The 20,303-nt window shown below is 47.1% G+C and overlaps 1 protein-coding gene across 10 annotated transcripts in view; it reads right to left on the bottom strand.

Annotated features, from left to right (window-relative positions):
* The window catches only part of PTPRM (protein tyrosine phosphatase, receptor type M), a 666,940-nt gene extending 656,491 nt beyond the window's left edge, over nucleotides 1–10,449 (bottom strand). For 9 of the 10 annotated variants that reach the window (XM_027525884.1, XM_027525889.1, XM_027525885.1 and 6 more), the window contains exon 1: nucleotides 9,797–10,449. In XM_027525884.1, coding sequence (XP_027381685.1) covers nucleotides 9,797–9,869 — 73 coding nt within the window. In that variant the 5' untranslated portion in view covers nucleotides 9,870–10,449. The remainder of the gene's footprint in view (nucleotides 1–9,796) is intronic. The other variant, XM_027525892.1, reaches the window with a different exon arrangement.
* Nucleotides 10,450–20,303: the final 9,854 nt, after the last annotated feature.

Raw genomic sequence — 20,303 nt, 5'->3', positions numbered from 1 at the left:
TCTTTCTTTTAAAATATAATACTGGCCTTATGTTTATAACATACATATTTTTTTAGCACTTCTACAAACACATCACCCATTGAGCCCCCAGGACACTCAAATACCAAAGTCCTGGACCCAGAGAAGTTTGAACCATATGAAATTGTCAATATACAAGGCTTTCTGACATAAAAGTAGGGAGCTTATGTGGTTATACCCAAGGGATGTGGGTGCCTCCCAACCTCATACAGCTGGTCTGCTTGTTTAGTCTTCACCATAATACTACAAAGTGTTTTTCCAAAAAACAAAACTGAGACTCAAAAATCAAATACCATGTCCAAGGCCACACTGCTGTTCAGTGGTAGAAAGAGATTTCAAAATCAGGAACACCTGATCTGCTGGGGGGCGGTCTCTGCCCTCTTTCCTCCCCTCCAGGACCCCATAGCCGACATCAGGCCATTTAATTAACAACACCCTCTACTGATCCGAGCCCCACTGGGACTGGCCAGACCCCACTCCAAACTTTCCGAGGGTCAGCAACACAGGCCTCTCAGCAAGCTCCCCACAGGGGCTGGAAACAAAAGGGAGGGGCTCTCTAAAAAGCCACCCGAACAGGATGAAATGGTCACTGACAAGCAGAGACAACACGGCAAGGATCCCCATAACATACACACGGGACATGTGCCAACGAGTGACGGTTGGGGAGACATCACACCACGTTCAGATGCCTGGATGCGAAAAGTCAAGGCAGTGGAGAACACAGGTCACGGGACTGTTGTCAAAGCAGCCTCTTTTTATTAAGTTTCCTCACTTGAGAATACGCCACAGTGAATGAAGAAGCAAGGAGAGCCTGCCTGCTGTACCGCAGACGAGCAATGGGAATGCGCGGGCTGAGCTCTGAGCAGGTGTAATCAATTTCACTCTATATCAGAAATAAAGCAGGAGATGATATCTATTACTCCCTGTCATGGCAGCTTCTTCCTGGTGATACACGGTTCTTTTAATACACCAGAAACTAAAATCAAATCATGCTTATCTACCACATAGTGAATTTCTTTTTTCTTTCTTAGAGATCAGTATAATACCAAAATTCTACTTTATGGCACTAACTGATTTATAAATTTTTATTACATATGATAAAAATTATAGGCTCATTTTTACACATTTAATTAACAAAAGGTAACCTTTTTCCTTTAAATTTAGCAACTGAATCTCTATGTGCCTATTAATTTCTAAGGGTATCAAGCACCAAACCCACCACCTGAGCATACCGTTAAGATTACTACAAATGCTTTTAAAAAATCAAACTTCATAGGAAAAAAAATCAGCAGTAAGCAGAAGTAATTTGTGTTTTCTCTTCCCTAAGAGAACTTTATTCAATCATTCACTCATTCCAAAATATTTGTTGAGTTTATTAATTTACTATGTGATTGTTGTTGTACAGTCGCCCACTTATGTCCGACTCTGTGACCCCATAGACTGCAGCACGCCAGGCCTCCCTGTCTCTCACCATCTCCCATAGTTTGCCCAAGTTCATGTTCATTGCATCGGTTTTGTCATCCAGCCATCTCATCGTCTGTCGCCCTACTCTCCTTCTGCCTTCAGTCTTTCCCAGCATCAGGATCTTTTCCAATGAGTCCACTCTTGGCATCAGGTAACCCCTCTGTCATGGCAAAGGGGGCTGTGTAACTCAATAATGCTTTGAGCCATGCTGTGTAGGGCCACCCAAGAAGCATGGGTCTTAGTGGAAAGTTCTGACAAAACGTGATCCATTAGAGGATCCAAAGAGATGGCAAACCACCCCAGTATACTTGCCATGACAACCCCAAGAACTGTATAAAAAGATTATGTGATTACTAAATGCAAAACACTGTAACTTGATTCTATACATTATGAGTATTTATTTTAAAAGAAATGCTTTAGACAACTTTATATTTGTATCTAGGGAGAATATCACAATGAGGCAACTTCAAACTTGTGGTTTTAACATTATTTAAAACATCTCAGACTACACCAGAGAAGACAGATCAAACAGAAACCCTCAGAATGGACTGCAGGAAGGGTGTGATCCAGCGCCTCCCCATCCCATCCACAGTCAGAAGCCCATGTTAGACCCTGTTGTGATTCCACCACTAGAATCAGGGAGAAGTACCAGGCCTCTGCCTTCCATGGTAACTCAAACTAAAACATATTCTCACTGTCTGCAATAAATCTGCTTTCTGCATATTGAATAGGAAAGAGATGAAAGGGAATACTCAACCATCTGAAAACAAACGGATGCTCTCTAAGTGTTTCTGTTCTGAGGCCCATACAAACCACATGCTTTGCTTCTGCCTAGCTGTTGTATTTTTAAATAAATCATTCTGTTAAATGCTAGCTCCCTCCTTCAAGGGAGAGTCTAAAAACTCTGTTTTCACAAGCCTCTGACAATTTGACCCTCATTCTCTCTCAGCTGCAGGTCCTGGATTCTTGACCATAACAGTTTCCCTCCCTTGCAGCCCCAGCGTGAAAGTAAGTAAGATCCTTCCATCTGATCCTCCACCATCCCTCTGCCTCCAATTCAGGGCCCAAACCTTTCACATCACAGAAAAAGTTTTTAAGGACTTGGGATTCTTCTCAGTTTTAAGCAGAAAAATGGACTAACTCAGGTAACACTCTAGTATTCTTGCCTAGGAAATCCCATGGACAGAGGAGCCTGGCAGGCTATGAGGTATCCATGCAAAGTTTAATGACTGCCTGCATTATATACCTGAACCAGCAATGTTGGGAAAGGAGTCTCCTGCAGACAGAAGCGAGGTGCCCACGCTCTTCATATCTATGTCACACATCTGCACGTGGCCACTTTTCTGGTTGATTACCGAAAGACTTGATGGAGAAAGTTCCGTAAGTTACCCTGAACTCTTAGATAGCTGCCAGATAATCTATTTCTCCCAGTGCCACTGCTATATACAGAACAGCGGCCACTTAGGATACAGCCATGGAGAAGGAAACGGCGACCCACTCCAGTAGTCTTGTCTGGAAAACCCCAAGGACAGAGGAGCCTGGTGGGCTATAGTCCATGGGGCCGAAAAGAGTCAGACACCACTGAATACTCACACAGGATACAACCAAAAAGAGGAACAAAGGAGAAATAATCACCACAGAGTCTGAAGTTGTCCTGGGGTCAGTTTTGAACTAAAACAAAGTGAATTACAAGTAAAGCAGCAACTTCCACTGAAGAATTTCATTTGATGTGAACGAGTCATCACAGCAGATGCAGGCTCCCTCCAAACCTTGCCTTCCTTCAGCTCTCAGTGGATGCATCCAGGGAGCTGTGCAGGTGAGGCTAGGTGATACCCCTGCCTACATACCCACTGGGCAGCTACACCTGCTGATGGGCTGGGGACAGCGGCCAGAGGAGTAGGGAGCTGGAGGCCTGCCTGCCGTATGGAAAGCACTCTGCCCGCCACGTATTCTCTGAAAGTTTGCTGATAATGTTTCAAGATAAATCCGTTAAATGACATCACAATCCATTTTGTTTACCTGGAGTATTTAAGGATAGAGAAGCAGGGATGGTCTTTGGCGGAAAATAGAAAAACGAGGTGCTATCTTAGGAGACTCATAACAGTACATTATCAATACTTTACAAAGATCTATATTAAAAAGCTCCTTCATTTCCAAAGGCAAAGTGTCACATTCCCATATTAAAATTCCAAATTTTATGCACATTAATTCCTCATTCTTGCCTAAGAAATTCCTTGTTTCTTTCTATTTCAGTAGATTTTGAAAATTTAAATAATTAGACAACTTTCCAAAGTACTGTAACTGTATCCTTCTGATCTTTGCCCATGACCACCCCCAATGCCTTCTGCAATCCCCTAAAGGGGTTTTCCCAGCAGTAATGCTCAATATCCACTTTGAATAGAAAGTATCATTTTAATAGGTGCACTGGGCTATGTGCTTATTATAACAAGTCAACAAATATCTTTGACACAGTGTCAACCCACAGAAATTTCCAGTGGCTAATTTTCAGTGACTGCAAAATTTAATTAAAACTTTATATTGCGGTAAGTAAAATTAAAGGAAATTTTTTTTCATTGTCATTTTACAACTGGCTGGATCCAATATCTTCTGCAGATAAGAACATTATTTGAAATGTCGCGCTAAGAGACTGAGAGTCACAACACCATCACATCAGCCTGCTTCGTAATTTGGGCTGTGTTCACAGTGGGGGTGGGGGTTACTAAGTGCATGGATGTGAGTTTCAGTTGCATCTCTAGTACTTTCTGCTCTTGTCAAGGGAGGCTGAAAAGTGCAGGCTGAGAATCCCAGGCCTTTCAGAACTCACGCTCTGTCCAGCATCCCAAGCACCTGGAGGGTTAGTTCTAGCATCTACTGCTGTCCCCATGCCTCCAGCCCCACCCTGGACTTTCAGATTTTATCCCTCTGGGTGGGGCCAGGAGTCTATCTGTCTACCTGTTCCTGAGTGATGCTGAGGCTGTTCATCCAAGGATGACTCTTTTAGAATAATGTTTTTCAAAAGGTGGCCAGGATCACCTGTGGATGCTTTGGGGGCCTGGACAAAAGAATCACCACGGCCGGCCATAGAGACCAAGATTGGGAAGGACTGCTCCTGGTGACCCTCGAGCACACTTGGTTTTGAGCAGCATGGGTATAAACACAGCTCAGTGGAAGCACTGGCGCAACACTCCCACGCCCCACCCCCCAGGCAACCTAAAGCCACCCAGGTGTAGGACATCAGCCCGATCTTCCTGCACACTTGATCCTCTCTGGATCCTTAACCTGCACACGATCCTAACAAGATCTGCACACCTGTGTTCCTACACGTGAGCACACACAACCCCCCACCCTCCTCGGCCTGTGTTCTTCTCTTTCCCTCCCCACGTTCCCACCTCTTCATCAGATCCTGACCTTGCCAGCTGGCCCCTGGAAGGCAGGGGGCCACAGGCTATGGAGGTGATGACTAAAACTTTCCTGCCTCCCACCTAACACCAGCCCTACCTACTGTTTTCCTCCGCTGAGTTCTTTTTCAGAGCAACAGAGTAAAAGCAGTCTTTCTGATCAGACTAAATGCTAAACCACTGCAGTATTTTAGGAACTGGAGAAACAGCATCCTCTTATGATGGGAGGTCTGTGTTATTGTGCACCCTCCTTAAACTTTTCACTAATGAGTTTGAAAAACATAAGTAATGAAACCTTCTCTCACTTACAAAAGAAGCCGATTAACAGGCTATAGTCCTAAAGATAAGAAGAAGCCTGAGAAAAGTTTGTGGGAAAGTTGGTTTTCAAAGAGAAGACTCCTAGAATTACAAAGCACAGTAGACACTGCCTTAAGAAATGTTATACTGTTGAAAAAGTATGTAAGTACTTATTAAAATGCCTGTCCCCTAACTGAAAACTATGTCTTAGGATATTCAGGTTAGACACACTCATTCTAGAAAACTAAACCTAAAACAAAAACTGAGAAAAACACTACTTAACCCCAAACAGTGCCTCTACTGAAACAGATACATACAGCCTATCAATTCCTAGAATGTACAATTGTTATGAAACTATGAAATTTTTAAATAAAGCTACCGACTTCCATAGAATTGTCAGAGAAATACCTAAATTCAAAAATCAACTTTTCCCAAAACAAAAGGCTGTGTTTCATTCATACATGGTTTTATATCATCTGAAGATATAATTCAGATTACTTGCTCATTAGGGAAAGTTCATTTAGAATTACGCAAATTATATACACGCTTATCTATATATCAATATATGTAAGTAACTTTTCTACTGAAAATTTGTGAACCAACCCTTTGAAAACATCAGAGACTAAAACCTGTGATTTTGCAGATCAGAACAACTGATTAAGCTCAAGCAATACTTCTTTACATCCATATAACACTAAAAATGTACAGTGATTTCTTGGCATATTCTTTCACACGCAGTGATTTAAATTTACAATCTTTTCATCACATCCATTATCAATCTCATTGAAGCAACAGAAAAATGTAAAATGTCATGACTCTAGTTATCCAAAAAAGAAAAAATAAAACAAACTGCTTAACAAATCTATTCACAGTCTCTGTAAAGGGTACTGTAAAATCTTATATTTTGAAATGACTTTCAACTTATAGAAAAGTTGCAAAAATAGTACAAAGATTTCAAGTACATGTTTCTCCCACCTTCCCCTGTGTGGACATCTGACTTAACTGCGGCTGCTTCTGCTAAGCTGCTTCAGTTGTGTCGGACTCTGTGCGACCCCATAGACGGCAGCCCACCAGGCTCCCCGGTCTCTGGGATTCTCCAGGCAAGAACACTGGAGTGGGTTGCCATTGCCTTCTCCAATGCATGAAAGTGAAAAGTGAAAGTGAAGTCGATCAGTCGTGTCCCACTCTTAGTGACCCCACGGACTGCAGCCCACCAGGCTCCTCCGTCCATGAGATTTTCCAGGCAAGAGTACTGGAGTGGGGTGCCATTGCCTTCTCCATCTGACTTAACTACTCAAATTATTCAAAATGAAGAAACTAAATGTTGGTACAATTCTACTAATTCAACTACAGACTCCATTCAGATTTCAGCTGTTTCCCCCCAACTGTCCTTAAAAGAGTATTTTAAAGAATACATTTCTTCAGGAGAGTTTCAAACTCACAAAATTATATTAAGGTTTAATCTGTTCTAAACAGTGTAGTGGAAATCTGTTTGTATTTCTATTTCTGCAAACCAAGGCTTGCTTACTAGAATTTATCACATCAATCTCATTATTATATAAAACCAAACACTTTCTTGTATAGTATATATTACCACCTGGCTTTTAAGAAAATGGGTCAAAGAAGTATGACTTGCCAGCTACTTGGCTTCACTATGGAAAAGACAGTATTAAGCAGAAGCAAAAATGATTTTACTTTCTGCCTTGCTTCTTACTTGCATACTTTTTTGCAAAAGTTCTTCTGAATGATCATACAGAGCCTAGATAGAAGGCAGAAAGTGAGCCTCCAATATCTTGCTTAACAACTTAGAAATTGTAAAAACGGAAAGTGACGTTTAAAATGAAATGTTTAAATAAAAGGCCTCCTGAACAACAACAACAACAAAACCTAAATCTTTTCTGTTTTCTTCCAAAGTGTTTAGTTCCTATATCTAGCATCTAAATTATGTGCAGTACCCTCCAGAAATGATTAATCAGCAATCACATCAATTGTGAATGCATTCCAAAAGAGGGGAAACAGCAAAGTGTCTTGTGTACAAATCTTGGTTACAAAAAAAAAACACCTCTCCACTGATTACATAAAGCCTCCTGATTCAGTCCACTGGTTGCACTGAGGCTGAGAAGAATCTGTGATGAAAATGTCAATTTCAAAAGCCGGGACAATGCAAGCCAGTCTGATGCCTGATAGTCCTTCCTCTCCCTCCCTGCTGTGTCAGCCAGTTCATGTACAATTTGAATGTCTGCAAATGATCAGAATTCACATCAGTCATTTATTCAACAAATGTGAGTGTCTGTTGGGTCTAGGGCTCTATGTAGGTGTTTTATGGGAATCAAGAAGAAAAAATAACTGACTTTGCCCTCAAGCCACTTACAATCTACTTCCTCTGTCTCTAAAAGGATCCTCATGTCAGGTGACCAGCAACCAAATATCCAGAAGACTCATAAAGAGAAATAAGTGTCGGTATCACTCATAACATCAGAATTAACTTTCCCAACATAAAAAAATTTTCAAAAATAAAAAACTGACTTTTCCAAAGCATTAAGCGCTTCCCACAGGTACTTCCCACCTAAAACCCAAAGTGGAGGGCAAAACCATGATACACTGTAATTTATCTGATCCCTGCACACACAAAATTTGCCAACTTCAATTTTTTTTTAATTTCATCATTTCTAAGCATTCTCTGGGATACTGCCCTTCAGTTCCTCCATACTAGGTTAACTCTGGCTTTCCAAATTAAAAAAAAAAAAAAGAAAAAATGAAGGCACAGTTCAATTACTGGTAGGATAACAAATAGAATGATGTACTTCCTCTGAAAGAAAAACCTGGATAAAATTTAGTAAAAGCAAAGTCTCTTTGGTTTGACTATTAATTTACATAAGCATTAACAAGGACATAGGTCAGTACTACTTAGGCTGAAGTTCCTTTTAATGATGAGAAACTGATCATTTAAATAAACTACGTAAATATTTGTTCCCCACCTCCACCCCAATCCCTTACCCACTTCTTGAAAATCCATCCAAACGCTTTCTGACACAGCTTAACTTGAAACAAATCCCAGGCAGGGAGCTATGGATCTTAATAAAGAGAAAACCATCACTGAGGCCCTCATCCTTGGCTTCTAACACTAATGAGTTACAAGGCTCTAAAACTAGCGAGTCTACTCCATAATTCACCAGTAAAAAAGAACGCAGGCCAAAATCGGCATCAATTTTATAGCAGACAGCAGTGGATTGTTTTATTAAGTCCTCTGGCGCACGTGCAATTACCAGACAGTTAAGGGCATATTAAACTTCGGGAAAGGGTATTTCTGTATTGAAACTGACAGCATACAGCGAGCAGCCAACTCCACGCTCGGCTTCCTTGGAGTCCAACTGTGGTCAAGGGTCTCGGGGCTCATCAACGTGGGGCATGGCCTCTGCGCCTGCGTGTCCCCCAGACTCCAGGAAGTAAAGATTTAAGTTTTCTCTGGTCGGAAGGCCAGACGGAAAAGTCTCCAACGTTTTAAAATATGTGTTTTACCATCTGTGAAATTCTCCCTCATCAAATTAAAAAAAAAAAAAAAAAATCAACTTACTCATTCCTCCCGAATAAACATAGAAACCTATTTTGCAGCCCAAGTTCAAGGCCAAATAACAGGCTTTATATTAAAAGGAAAAAAAAGCCCAGTTCCACCATTCTACGTAGACCTTAATGAAACTGACACACACGCGAGAAAGTGTACAAGTGTGCAGGTGTGCAAGCGTTGGCTGTCCATCCACGTGTGTGCTCCAGGTAACACCAGGCAGGGTTCGCGCCCCTCCTGACCCCCAACTCCCGGCTACGCGTCCTCCCGCAAGGAGCTCTCCTGGCTCCGACTGCAGGCGCGCAGCGGGCACCTCCCCGCACTCCCTTTCCTGCCCACCCCCGGCCGCGGGCCGCGGGGCGGGCTGACCGCTGCCCCTGGCCGGGTGCTCCGCTGGGCCAGAGGTACGGAGGAAGAGCCCGGAGGGCCAGAGCCGCGGTTGCCCGGACCCTGGGGCCCGATCCTCCTGCAGTAACCTGCGAGGCCGCCGCCTCGGCTCTCCCGGGCAGCCTCCCGAATGCCAATACGAGCGGAGGTCACGGCCTCGGCGGGCCGGGCGGAGGCGGGAGGGCAGGGAACTGGAGATCGCCGCCGCCGGGTCCACCGATCGCGCGGGCGCAGCGGGCACGGCAACCCGGCCCGGCAGCCGCTCGCGGCGAAAAGGACCGCGCAGCGCCCACGCCCGGCGGCCGGCGGCTGCAGCTCCCAACTTCAGGCAAAGTTTTCCGCTGTTGCTCCCGGAGCCGACCGGGGACTCCGAGTGGCGCCGTCCTCGCGGACACACGCCCAGGCCGCGGAGGGGCGGGGGCGGAGATGAGAGCCTGGCTCCTGGGCCAGCCCCCGGGGCTCCTCCGCTCGGCCGGCCCGAGCGCTAGGTGCCCACCCTTCCCGCCAGCCCCGCTCCCGCGCCGGGGACTGGAAGCCGCTGTGCTCAGCCCGCCGCGCCCCCTGCCCGGCCTCGCCGTCAGCCGCTCGGGCTCTCCCACCCCGGAGCTACCGGTGTTCAGAGCCCCCCTCCGGCCCGCGCGCCCCAGGCCCCTGGCGAGGCCCCGCTTACCTGAAAACGAGTCCCCCGCCGCAGTTAGCAAAAGTCCAGTCAAAGTGGCCAGGCAAGTCCCAAGTCGGCTCATGGTGCCAAGTGCGCCCCGGGCCGCTCCCCGGCGGCGCTGGGTGGGCGCGAGGGCAGAGGGCGGCCGGGAGCTGTGCCTCCAAGGCGGCGAGAAGAGGGTGAACAGCCAAAACCAGAACCAGACGCTCCGAGTGCCAACAGTTGCAGAAGTCTCAACTCCGGCGGCTCCCGGGGCCGGGGGGGCAAGGGGCCAGGGTCCCCCTGTCCTGTCGCCGGCCCCGCTGAAGCTGGCGCGGCTGCGAGAGGGAGCGGAGGGCGCGCCCGCGGAGCCAAAATCCGCCCTCCGTGCCGGCGGCTGCGCTGGCTTGGTTCTTCTTCCTGGGCTCGGGACCCGAGCCTCCGGCGCCGCGGTGCCCGGGGCCGGGGCCGGGGCCGGGGCCGAGGCCGCGCGCGTCCCGCCCGCCGCCTCTGCGCGGGCAGACGAGCCAGCCCCCGGGCGGCGGCGCGCCGATGGCCGAGCCCGCGCCGGCTGCGCGCGGGGCTCCTGCTCCGCGACTGACTGGCGGGGCCCCGCAGGCCGGCTGAAGGGAGCGCCCACGTCACGGCCGCCCGGCTGCCGCGGCCCGCTAGAGGGCGTGAGCGCCCGGCCCCGCCGGCCCGCACTCGGTGCTCGGCGGCCGGGGCGCCTCCGGGGGAGCCGGGCGGGGGGCGGCCGCGGGGGCGGCGTCACCGCGCCGGGAGCGGCGGCCGGGCGGTACCACCCGCTCCCTCCCGCCCGCTCCCTCCCCGGCCCCGGTTTCGCGGCCGGCTTCCGGGAGGGTGACCGCTCCGGGGCCGCGCCTGGACCAGAAGTTTGTCCTGGGTCACGGGCTGCCGGGAGTTGGCGAGCGGGGCGGGCGAGACGGCGGCTCCGATCCCGGCGCCGGACGGCAGGGTCGGCGGGCAGGGCCGGCGGGGCCGGGAGTCGCGGGGCTGGCGCTCCCCTGCGGCTGCGGGCCGGGCGAGCCGGCAGATCCGGAGCGCTGAGAAGGGCTGCGGGTTCTCCGCGACGCGAAGTTGGCAGGCGCCCGGGCGGAGAGCGACGGCCGCGGGCACCCAGACTCCGCAGCGGCCTCGCGGGACACACGCGCCCCGGAGCCCAGCACCCGCCGAGCGGGACGCGCCGGGCCCCTTCATGGCGCCCCCGCCGACCCGGGATGGGGGGGTGGGGGACCCGAGCGACCCGCCGGCCGTGCACCGGAGGCGGTGGTCACACCGAAACGAGGGGTCGGACCTACGGAACCTGTGATTTCTGTACCTGGTGCGAAGTGTTGGGAAACGCGGGAGGAAGAGGCGTGGGGAATGAATCAAATGATGTCTGGAAATATATAATTTACCGTTTGGGGTCTGGAATGCCTATTTGATTAAGTGGATAAAAAAGCTTCTAATGCTTCAGTAAAGAGGTTCACTTTGTAAGACTGCAAAAAAAGGGGAGGACGGGGCGGGAGGAGAACTATTTCTGTTTTCCTCTGAATAGATACAGGGAGCCAGCACCGAGCGTCTGTAGAGACCTATATGAACAAGATAGAAGGCCTGTGTAGAGGTTCAATTAGAAACCAAGTAACGACCGGTGAGTAGCAGGTGTTGCAGCAAGAGGACACACCCCTCAGTCAGGTGTACCGGGGGCTACCCCGAGCCCCTTCCTCACAAAGGCCCAAAAGGTGAGTTGATCCCACGCTCACTTTGACCCTGAGGTCTCCAGTGGACCCTAGAACCAACAAACAGGGATATGTCATAGCTATCACGTGCCCGGGGCCAACTGATGGACTGGGCTTTTGCCTTTTGTGCCCCAGCCAACAGCCCCTCTTTCTTGTGGAATTCCACTTATTATATCCTATATTATAATATTATATATTACACAATTCCACTTATTATATTCCACTTATATATCACAAGTGCCTTTTCAGGGGCTCTGTATTAATCATTTACTTCTTAAGGACATTACATCACCCAACCTCTTCTTGCAAATCTGTACTTGTTGAGCCTTATCTTATCTCGATTGCAAAATAACATTTGAAGTCTGGAGAAGCAGGCAAGTCACATACCTCTGAGGATCAGCAGTGAGAGTCTGTTTCCCTGGCACCCAGGTCCTGCCTGCACTGTGATGGAGCCCAAATTTGATTTTTTAAAAAATGGTTATGGTGCTTTCCAATGGAGCTGTTACGTTAATAAATGTGAAATGGACCCAGATAAGGAGGGAGACATCAATCTAGTCATTTTCTTTCCAAGTAATTTCTTTGAGTGAAGATGTTAATATTAGGATAGGATATCATTTGCACAGTAGTATGTGAACTTGTTTGAAGATCTCTGAAGGCATGTATCTCCCAGGCACTGTGCTCTGTGCAGGAGGCTGTCTTAACCCTGGGCTCCCCCAGGAACAGGCCTGAAGGTAAGGATTTAAGTGTAAGTGGTCTTAGGTTCTATTGAGAAAGTAATCCCAGGAAATAGGACAAAAAGCATAGGAAAGTAAGACAGAGGGGAAAATCAGCAAAAGTCAATGTAGAGAATGAGCAGGTTACCACTGTGGGACCCTAGGACTCACTCCCTCGGGGACTTCCAGGAGAAAACATGGAGCACCCCACCCTGGGGCAAGGATGTGTTAGGTGCCTGGGGGGATGGGGCGTGGGAGGCAGGTACACAGAGAGGGGTCCCGCAGCATTGGAGAGAAAAGCCCTGAGGGGCCTCCCAGGGCTGCTGTCCTGAAAGTGCCACGTCCCTTCCCCTGGTTACTTAAAACAGCAGGAGGCCCAGTGAATTTCTATTATCTCTGATCTCTAAATATTACAGTGTTAAGCCGACTCTGCCCTTATTAGCCTTCAATCCACATTGCAAACAGTGATGGGGTTTTTGCCAGCAGCTCAATCCCTGGCCATTCTAACAGCTACTGATTATTCGCTCCCTCTTCCAGATAACTGGCCAAAGCAGCACTGAGCCCAGATGGAAGACCTGTATCAGAAGGAATGGACTTGACTTCCTCTAAGGAACGATACTGTAGGAGTCCTACCAGTGGGATATTTCCTGTCACTTTTTTTTTCCCCCCAAGCAGAGAAGATTTTTTTTTTTAATCCAACCACATGACACTCCTGTCTCTCTGGAAACAGCAGTGATATTTGCAGAATGGCTGGTCAGAGTTAGGGGTGCTGTAAAGCCATCACCTATCATATATCTAAAGATTTCAAGGGACTTCCCTGGTGGTCCAGTGGCTAAGACTCTGGGCTTCCACTGCAGGGGGCCAGTGTTTGATCCCTGGTCAGGGAACTAGATCTCACATATGGCAACTAAAGATTCGAATTCCACAGCCAAGAGTCAGAGTTCCACACCTAAGAGTCAGTGCAGCCAAATAAATATTAAAAAAAGAAAGCCTATAATTTTCATATGTCAAAAGTTAGCAAAGTATCAAAGACAACTGAATATATCACTGTATGTATCTAGATTTCCTGTTGATAGTCTGGCTGTATGGATCAGTAATAAAATAAAGACATACATAATTCATGCATTATTAGGTATTTATTCCATAAATATAATTTCCCCTTTATTTTAGTAAAATCATTCAAATGTTGTCATCATGGAGATTATCACATAATTTGTGTTCTGGTGACAGCAATGATCGGAAACTATGTTGTTCTGTGTGGAAGGTTTCTAGCCACATTTCACCTGGTTTTGTTCCTTAGTGGTTCTTGCAAGTCCTCAGTAGCCACATGTGGACAGCAGAGATACGGAATGTTTCATCATCACGGAAAGCTCTCTGGGAAAACACTGAGAAAGGATTCGTGTACTCAGATTCTGCAAACTTGAGGATATATTTTCGTCAAAAATGTTACCTCAGGTTCTTGAAATCTGAAAATTAAAAATCTTCCCACAGTTGTGGAAAGCCCCTTTCTTTTTTTAAATATTTTATTTATTTGTCTGCACCGGGTCTTCTCTGTGGTACTCAGGATCTTCCATCTTCGCTGGGGCCAGAGGGATTTTTAGTTGCAGCATGTGGGATCTTGTTCCCCGACCAGGGATGGAACCCAGGCCGCCTGCACTGGGAGCATAGAGTCTCAGCCACTGGACCACCAGGGAAGTCCCTACCTTTGGTTTTGACCCAAATCCCGATGCATAACTTCAAAAGGCTTGGCCGGATCCTGGCAAAAATTCGGTTGTCCAGGACTGAGGTCTGAGTAGTCACATTCCTCTCCATCCAACCTAGATTTCAAATTATACTGCTCCACAAAGAAGAGCCAATGGACAGCCAGGGAAGTCCCAAGGTTTTGATTTTTAATTGATTTGACTTTTCCTTTAAGGAAGTGGCTCTGCGGTGACATCACATACACACTGAGGTGTGTCCATCTGCCGTGGCAGTGGCAGTCCACCCTGGAAGTCTTGACAGTGTCTTTCCCTTCCAAGACCAGGGATCAAAAGCCAAGGGGAAGCATTTCTCTGGAGTCTGACCAGAGCTGGTTTTGAGCTTTGATGTTTAGGGGGATGCTTTATGGTCTCTCAACACTGAGCATCAGGTCCCGAGGGACAAAGATGACCACGGGCCCCATGATATGTTTGTTTTTGTAGGTTAGTAATGCTCAGAACCCTGTAAGGTCCAAGCCCAGGGTAGGAGCCCACACTGCCCACCGTTTGTACTGTCGTGGTGTTTTGGGCATCAGTAAGCCTATGACACTTGTCCAACCCCATGAAAGTCAAAATGTAAATTAAAAAAAGAACACGGATCTGACCACAGCCCATTCCTACCTATCCTCAATGTTAGGTTGAATTTTGAGGTTAACCACAGGCAGAATGGCTTCTTAGTTGGCCCTAGTGGTAAAGAACTTGCCTGCCAATACAGGAGACATAAAAGATGCAGGTTTGATCCCTGGGTCCGGAGGATTCCCCTGGAGGAAGGGCATGGCAACCCAGTCCAGTATTCTTGCCTAGAAAATCCCGTGGACAGAGGAGCCCGGTGGGCCACAGTCCATGGGGTTACAAAGAGTGGGACACAACTGAATTGACTTAGCATGCATGCACAGGCAAAAGCTTCCTGATCCACTAGAAGTATAGCACCTGCTGAAAAACCGTAGACAAAAAGATCATTTAAATACCTCCCAGGGTGGCTTAATTGGAGCTAACATGACCCAGCAGAAAAGGAAGATTGTTGCTGTTTTTGTTACTCACAATTTCTTCTCTAGGCTCTGCTACAATCGTGAAATCTCATTTTTAGAGACACATTGAGATCATGGAAGCATATTTTGAGATAATAAATGGAAAATATAAATAAGCCCCCTTGCAGAGGTATCAAATGATGTATTATCTTTCATTGATCAAAGATAGTGTGTGGTTGAGAAAATGAAGAACAAAAGTAAGGAAGGAGGCATGATAGAAGGAAGAAAAGGAGAAGGAGGAAAGAGAGGGAGTTAGAGACAGAACTGGCTTGGAATTTGGAGTCCAGTTGATTGAGTCCCAACTGTATGATTTAAATTAACTTCCGTTTCCTGCAGAAATGTGGAGGCTCTGCATGCATCGGTGGCACTGAACAAACCTGTCTGGTGAAGCAAAGCCCTAAGTGTGCAGCGTGCATCACAGTTTCTGCCCCGCCCGCCCCTGGCCCCCAGCTGTCTCTACCTGGAGAAGCCTTGAGCAGTGAGGTAGCAGTGGGGAGCGTGGCCCCAGTGATAAGCAGATTTCTGCCCGGTGCATGCACTCACCGTCAGAGTCTGCTTAGTCTCAGACATGATGGGAGCAGATAGAATTTTTCGCCCAGGACTTCACAGCTTCACTCACCTTGTGAATATGTGTACATGAAACCGGGGAGAAGGGGATGAAAATGGAAAATACATCATTAGCTGTTCACGGGGGCCAGAAGAAACCGGGCCATTTAAACTTTCGCCAGTGAAACCCAGTTCACACCTGCACAGAAGAAAGAATGGAGCAAGTGCCCTCTTTTGAAGTTGCTCAGATCCTGCCTGAGGCCAGAACCTGTCACAGGAAAAAAGCAAGGCTCCTCCAAGCAGAGTTCAAAGCCACTTGCATATAAAGGCTTAAACCACTAGGATGAATCTTTAGATGCCCCAGGAATTCCTTCTATAGGCCTAATTAAGAGGGGAGAGGTAATAGGTTTGGGGAGCTTCCCTGGTGGCTCAGTGGTAAAGAATCCACCTGCCAATGCAGGAAACAGGTTTGATCCCTGGGTCTAGAAGATCCCCTGGAGGAGGGCATGGCTACCCACTCCAGTATTCTTGCCTGGGAAATCCCATGGACAGAGGAGCCTGGCAGGCTACAGTACGTGGGGTCGCAAAGAGTCGGACACCACTGAAGTGAATGAGCAGGAAGGCATGCACCATTTACATGGGATGACCTTCAGCAGGGTTTCCTTTCCGTCCTTTCTCTTCTTTTTCTTCTTCCAAGCTCTTTTTTGGGGGCACGTTGAGTTTATAACAGCTGCCAGACCCAACACAAGGCCACATCCAAGGAAACCATGAGATTTATCCTGGCAGTCCTTTCTCGTTTGCTCCTCTGAAAAATGTGAATAATAATTTCTGCCCCATCTACCCTATTGCGTTGTAAGAGTGTCAACAACATCGTGGGTGAGAGTTCTTTACAAACAGTCCTCCAGTGACTAAGCTTTCAGTTTACTATGTAACTCTTGTATTTCATCTTACTAGCTGGGACTAGATGCTCACAATTTGCAAATAGGTCATTATTTTTATAAAAATATGTTTCTGTGGAGCTTTTTCCTCTTGCCGATTTTAGGTAAAATGATTAGGTAGATTGATATTCTCAGAAAGTTCCCTGCTTAGTCATGGAGTCCCCGCATGGTGATGTTAAGATGCTAGAAAATATGGTTTTAAGGCCGTGTCCAAGCTTGTATGCAGCTTCTGGGGTCTTCCCTGCACTGCACGGCTGGACTCTGGGGCCGGTGCACAGGGAGGGCGCCTGTGCGGAAATAGGCCACGCTGTCCCCCTTCCTTCCAGCCCTGCCTCCTGTCGTTGTTCAGCTGCTCAGTCATGTCCGACTCCTCACAACCCCATGGACTGCAGCACGCTAGGCTCCCATGTCCTTCACCATCTCCCGGAGCTTGCTCAGACTCATGTCCATTGAGTTGGTGATGCCATCCAAGCATCTCATCCTTGTCGCCCCCTCCTCCTCTGCCTCCCGGACCAGGGGCAACAACCACCCACACAAAAGCACCCTCTTGACCACAATGGCCTGTACGCCCTGCCCCCAGGGGGAGAGCCATGTTAGAGACACAGTAACAGCCTCCTACATACACATCAGCCATAATTTGCAAGCTGCTTCATCGAATATGGAAAAAAGACAAAGGAAGAAACACTTGATTTATGAGGATTTTATCAGGATCCACTGGCAGTCACTGTGCAGTCACCCTCTGCGTCTTCTGTTTAAGTCCCCAATGAGTCCTGGGAGAAGATGCTTTGTGCAGGCGCTTCTCGGAGCTGGGAAGTCTGGGGGCTCGGCCCAGTCGGAGGGCGTGAGGGGGCACCCCGTTGTCTGACTCACAGTTCAAAGGCACCAGCTCTCCATGCAGCAGCCCCTCTCCACGTGGTGGTTCATTAAAGGAGACAGTGACTGTCTTTGGGTCCCTCTTTTTTCCCCCAAAGGCTTTGAACTAACGTTTTATATCAGTTGTCATGCCTTTGTACCAGACAACTGTTTTTCTCAGAACACAGTTTGGAGGTTATGCGGCTTTTCCAAAACTCAGGGTGGAAACCATGGTACCCAGTAACATTCCCATGGATTCTCACTTCCTCCTTATTTCACTTTCTTAAAAATATCCTTTGAAGTCACTGGGTACCTTCCTTCAAGCTCTGCTTGACTAATACTATTAAGAAACCTGATTCTGACAATGTCAGAGTCCTCTCTCAGATTAAATTACGGCAACAATGGTGGACAGGGGCCTGTGATCTGTAATAAGGCCAGGTTTTCACTAGACTATGAAGAAAAAGAGAAAAAAAAAAAAAACACTTCATTGCTAACATCAAAGAAAAGATCGTCTTCACTTTCTCCTCATCTTTAATATTTTAAAGTTTCCAAATGTTGCATTTTGAATTGAAGATTCCAATCATTACTGTGAAGAGGAGACGAGCCATAGAGGAGAACATTTGAATTTATCTCACTATGTTTGGGGATCTCACTATATTTGCAGAAGTCTTTCTATGAGCAGAGCATTTTGCTAGGGGAATGAAACTCTAAAAGACATGTTTGATTACTATGCCCATTTGAGAGATGAGGAAACTGAGGCTCAAAGACAGACTGACTTACATCTAATAAAGATAATGTGATGTATTAATAACTAGGCCATAGCTAGTCATAGCTGGTAGATCTGTGATTGGTAAACAGATATCCCAGAGTTCCCTTTCTTGATCATCCTGCTATATTTTCTTTTTTAAAAACTTATTTTATTGAAGTATAGTTGATTTTCAGTGTTGTATTAGTATCCAGTTACAGCAAAGTGCCTCAGTTTTATATACATATATAATATACAAAGGTCTTCCCTGGTAGCTCAGATGGAAAAGCGTCTGCCTACAATGTGGGAGACCTGGGTTCGATCCCTGGGTCGCGAAGATCCCCTGGAGAAGGAAATGGCAACCATTCCAGGACTCTTGCCTGGAAAATCCCATGAACTGAGGAGCCTGGTAGGCTACAGTCCATGGAGTCGCAAAGAGTTGGACACAACTGAGTGACTTCACTTTACTTCATATATATATACACACACACATATGTTAATATATTCCTTTTTTATTCTCCTCCATTATGGTTTATCCCGGGATATTAGTTCCCTGTGCTATACAGTAGGACCTTCTTGTTTAATATTTAATAGTTTGCATTTGTGTGCTCAATCATTAAGTCATGTCTGACTCTTAACAATCCTATGGACTGTGGCCCTCCAGGCTCCTCTGTCCATAGGATTTCCCAGGCAAGAATACTGGGGTGGGTTGCCATTTCCTTCTCCAGAGGATCTTCCTGACCCAAGGGTTGAACCTGTGGCTCCTGCCAGATCTCCTGCATTGCAGGCGGAGTCTTAACCACTGAGCCACCTGGGAAGCCGTGCTCATCCCAAACTCCCTCATTCATCCCTCCCTCATCACCCCTTCCCCTTGGCAACCACCATCTGTTCTCAATGTTTGTGTCTGTTTCTGTTTCATAGATATTTGTGCCATATTTTCGATTCCACATGTAAGTGATATCTATGGTATGTGTCTTTCCACTCTGCTGTATTTTCTGTCTTCACCTTTGATTCATTATCTAGCATAAATTCTTCAAATAGTTGTCTCACTTGCCCTCTGGCACACACTGCACCAACATTTGTTGATATGATCATCTGAAAACTCCCATCTAAACTTTACTCATCCTTTAAGGATGGATAGGTTTGGGTTGTAAACATCTGTGAGTAACAGAAAACCTGGCCAGCGCTGGCATGCTTGACCACGTAGCCAGTGGTCAAGGGCTGGGAGGCAGGACCCCCACTGCCTGTGTTTAAAGTCCAGCTTTTCCAAATGACTGAATGAGTCATTTGGGTGAATTGTTCAACCCTTCCATGCCTCATTCTCCTCATCTAAAAACTGGGATGGCAAAGGTACTTACTTTTTAAAGTTCCCATGAGGATTAACTATGAATTCAAGTTTAACTATGAATTAAACTGCTCAGAACATCTTAAAAAAGAAAAGTTGCCATTCGGTTTCTCTCCCAGAGGTGACCAGCCCAGATGGGGCAACCCTATTACCATACCATCCAGGGCTCATGTTTCTCCTGTCTTACTGGTCTTATTGCTCATCCTCAGTCTCACAAAACGTGAGTGTTTCCTTCTGCATTCCAGGTAGGAAGGAAGAGAAATGGCAAGGAGCAAGATGACTTCTTCTTGGGTCATTTTGACATTTACATGGGAAGAGAAGGCCCCCAAAAGGACTGTCTCAACAGCCTGTCAGCAAAAATTATGTCCTGCAGCCATGCCTTGCTCCCATGGTGCTGGGGGTTCAGTGGCATGTTTTCCTACCTCTCCCGTGGAAGAAGGCAGGGGAATGGTGGCTGGGAATGGTTGTTGGGTGAATTGATCTCAGTTGTTGCTGTTTTTCAATCACTCAGTCCTGTTCAATTCTTTGCAACCCTAGGGACTGCAGTGCACCACGTTCCCCTGTCCTCCACTGTCTCCTGGAGTTTGCTCAAATTCACGTCCACTAAGTCGGTGATGCTATCTAACCATCTCATCTTCTGCTGCCCCCTTCTCCTTTTATCTTCAATCTTTCCTAGCATCAGGGTCTTTTCCAATGAGTTGGCTCTTCCCATCAGGTAGCCAAAGTACTGGAGCTTCAGCTTCAGCATCAGTCCCTCCACTCAATATTCAGGGTTGATTTCCTTTAGGATTGACTAGTTTGATCTCCTTGCTGTCCAAAGGATTCTCAAGAGTTATTCCCAGCAAGCTCCTTCACCACAGCAAGTCTGTGATCCATGAAGGAGGAACTATCCCTG

Source organism: Bos indicus x Bos taurus, chromosome 24 (genome assembly GCF_003369695.1).
Source record: "Bos indicus x Bos taurus breed Angus x Brahman F1 hybrid chromosome 24, Bos_hybrid_MaternalHap_v2.0, whole genome shotgun sequence".
In the NCBI taxonomy this organism is placed as follows: Eukaryota; Metazoa; Chordata; class Mammalia; order Artiodactyla; family Bovidae; genus Bos; species Bos indicus x Bos taurus.
Note: the sequence above shows the minus strand (reverse complement) of the source record. Positions and strands in the feature narration are given on the sequence as shown.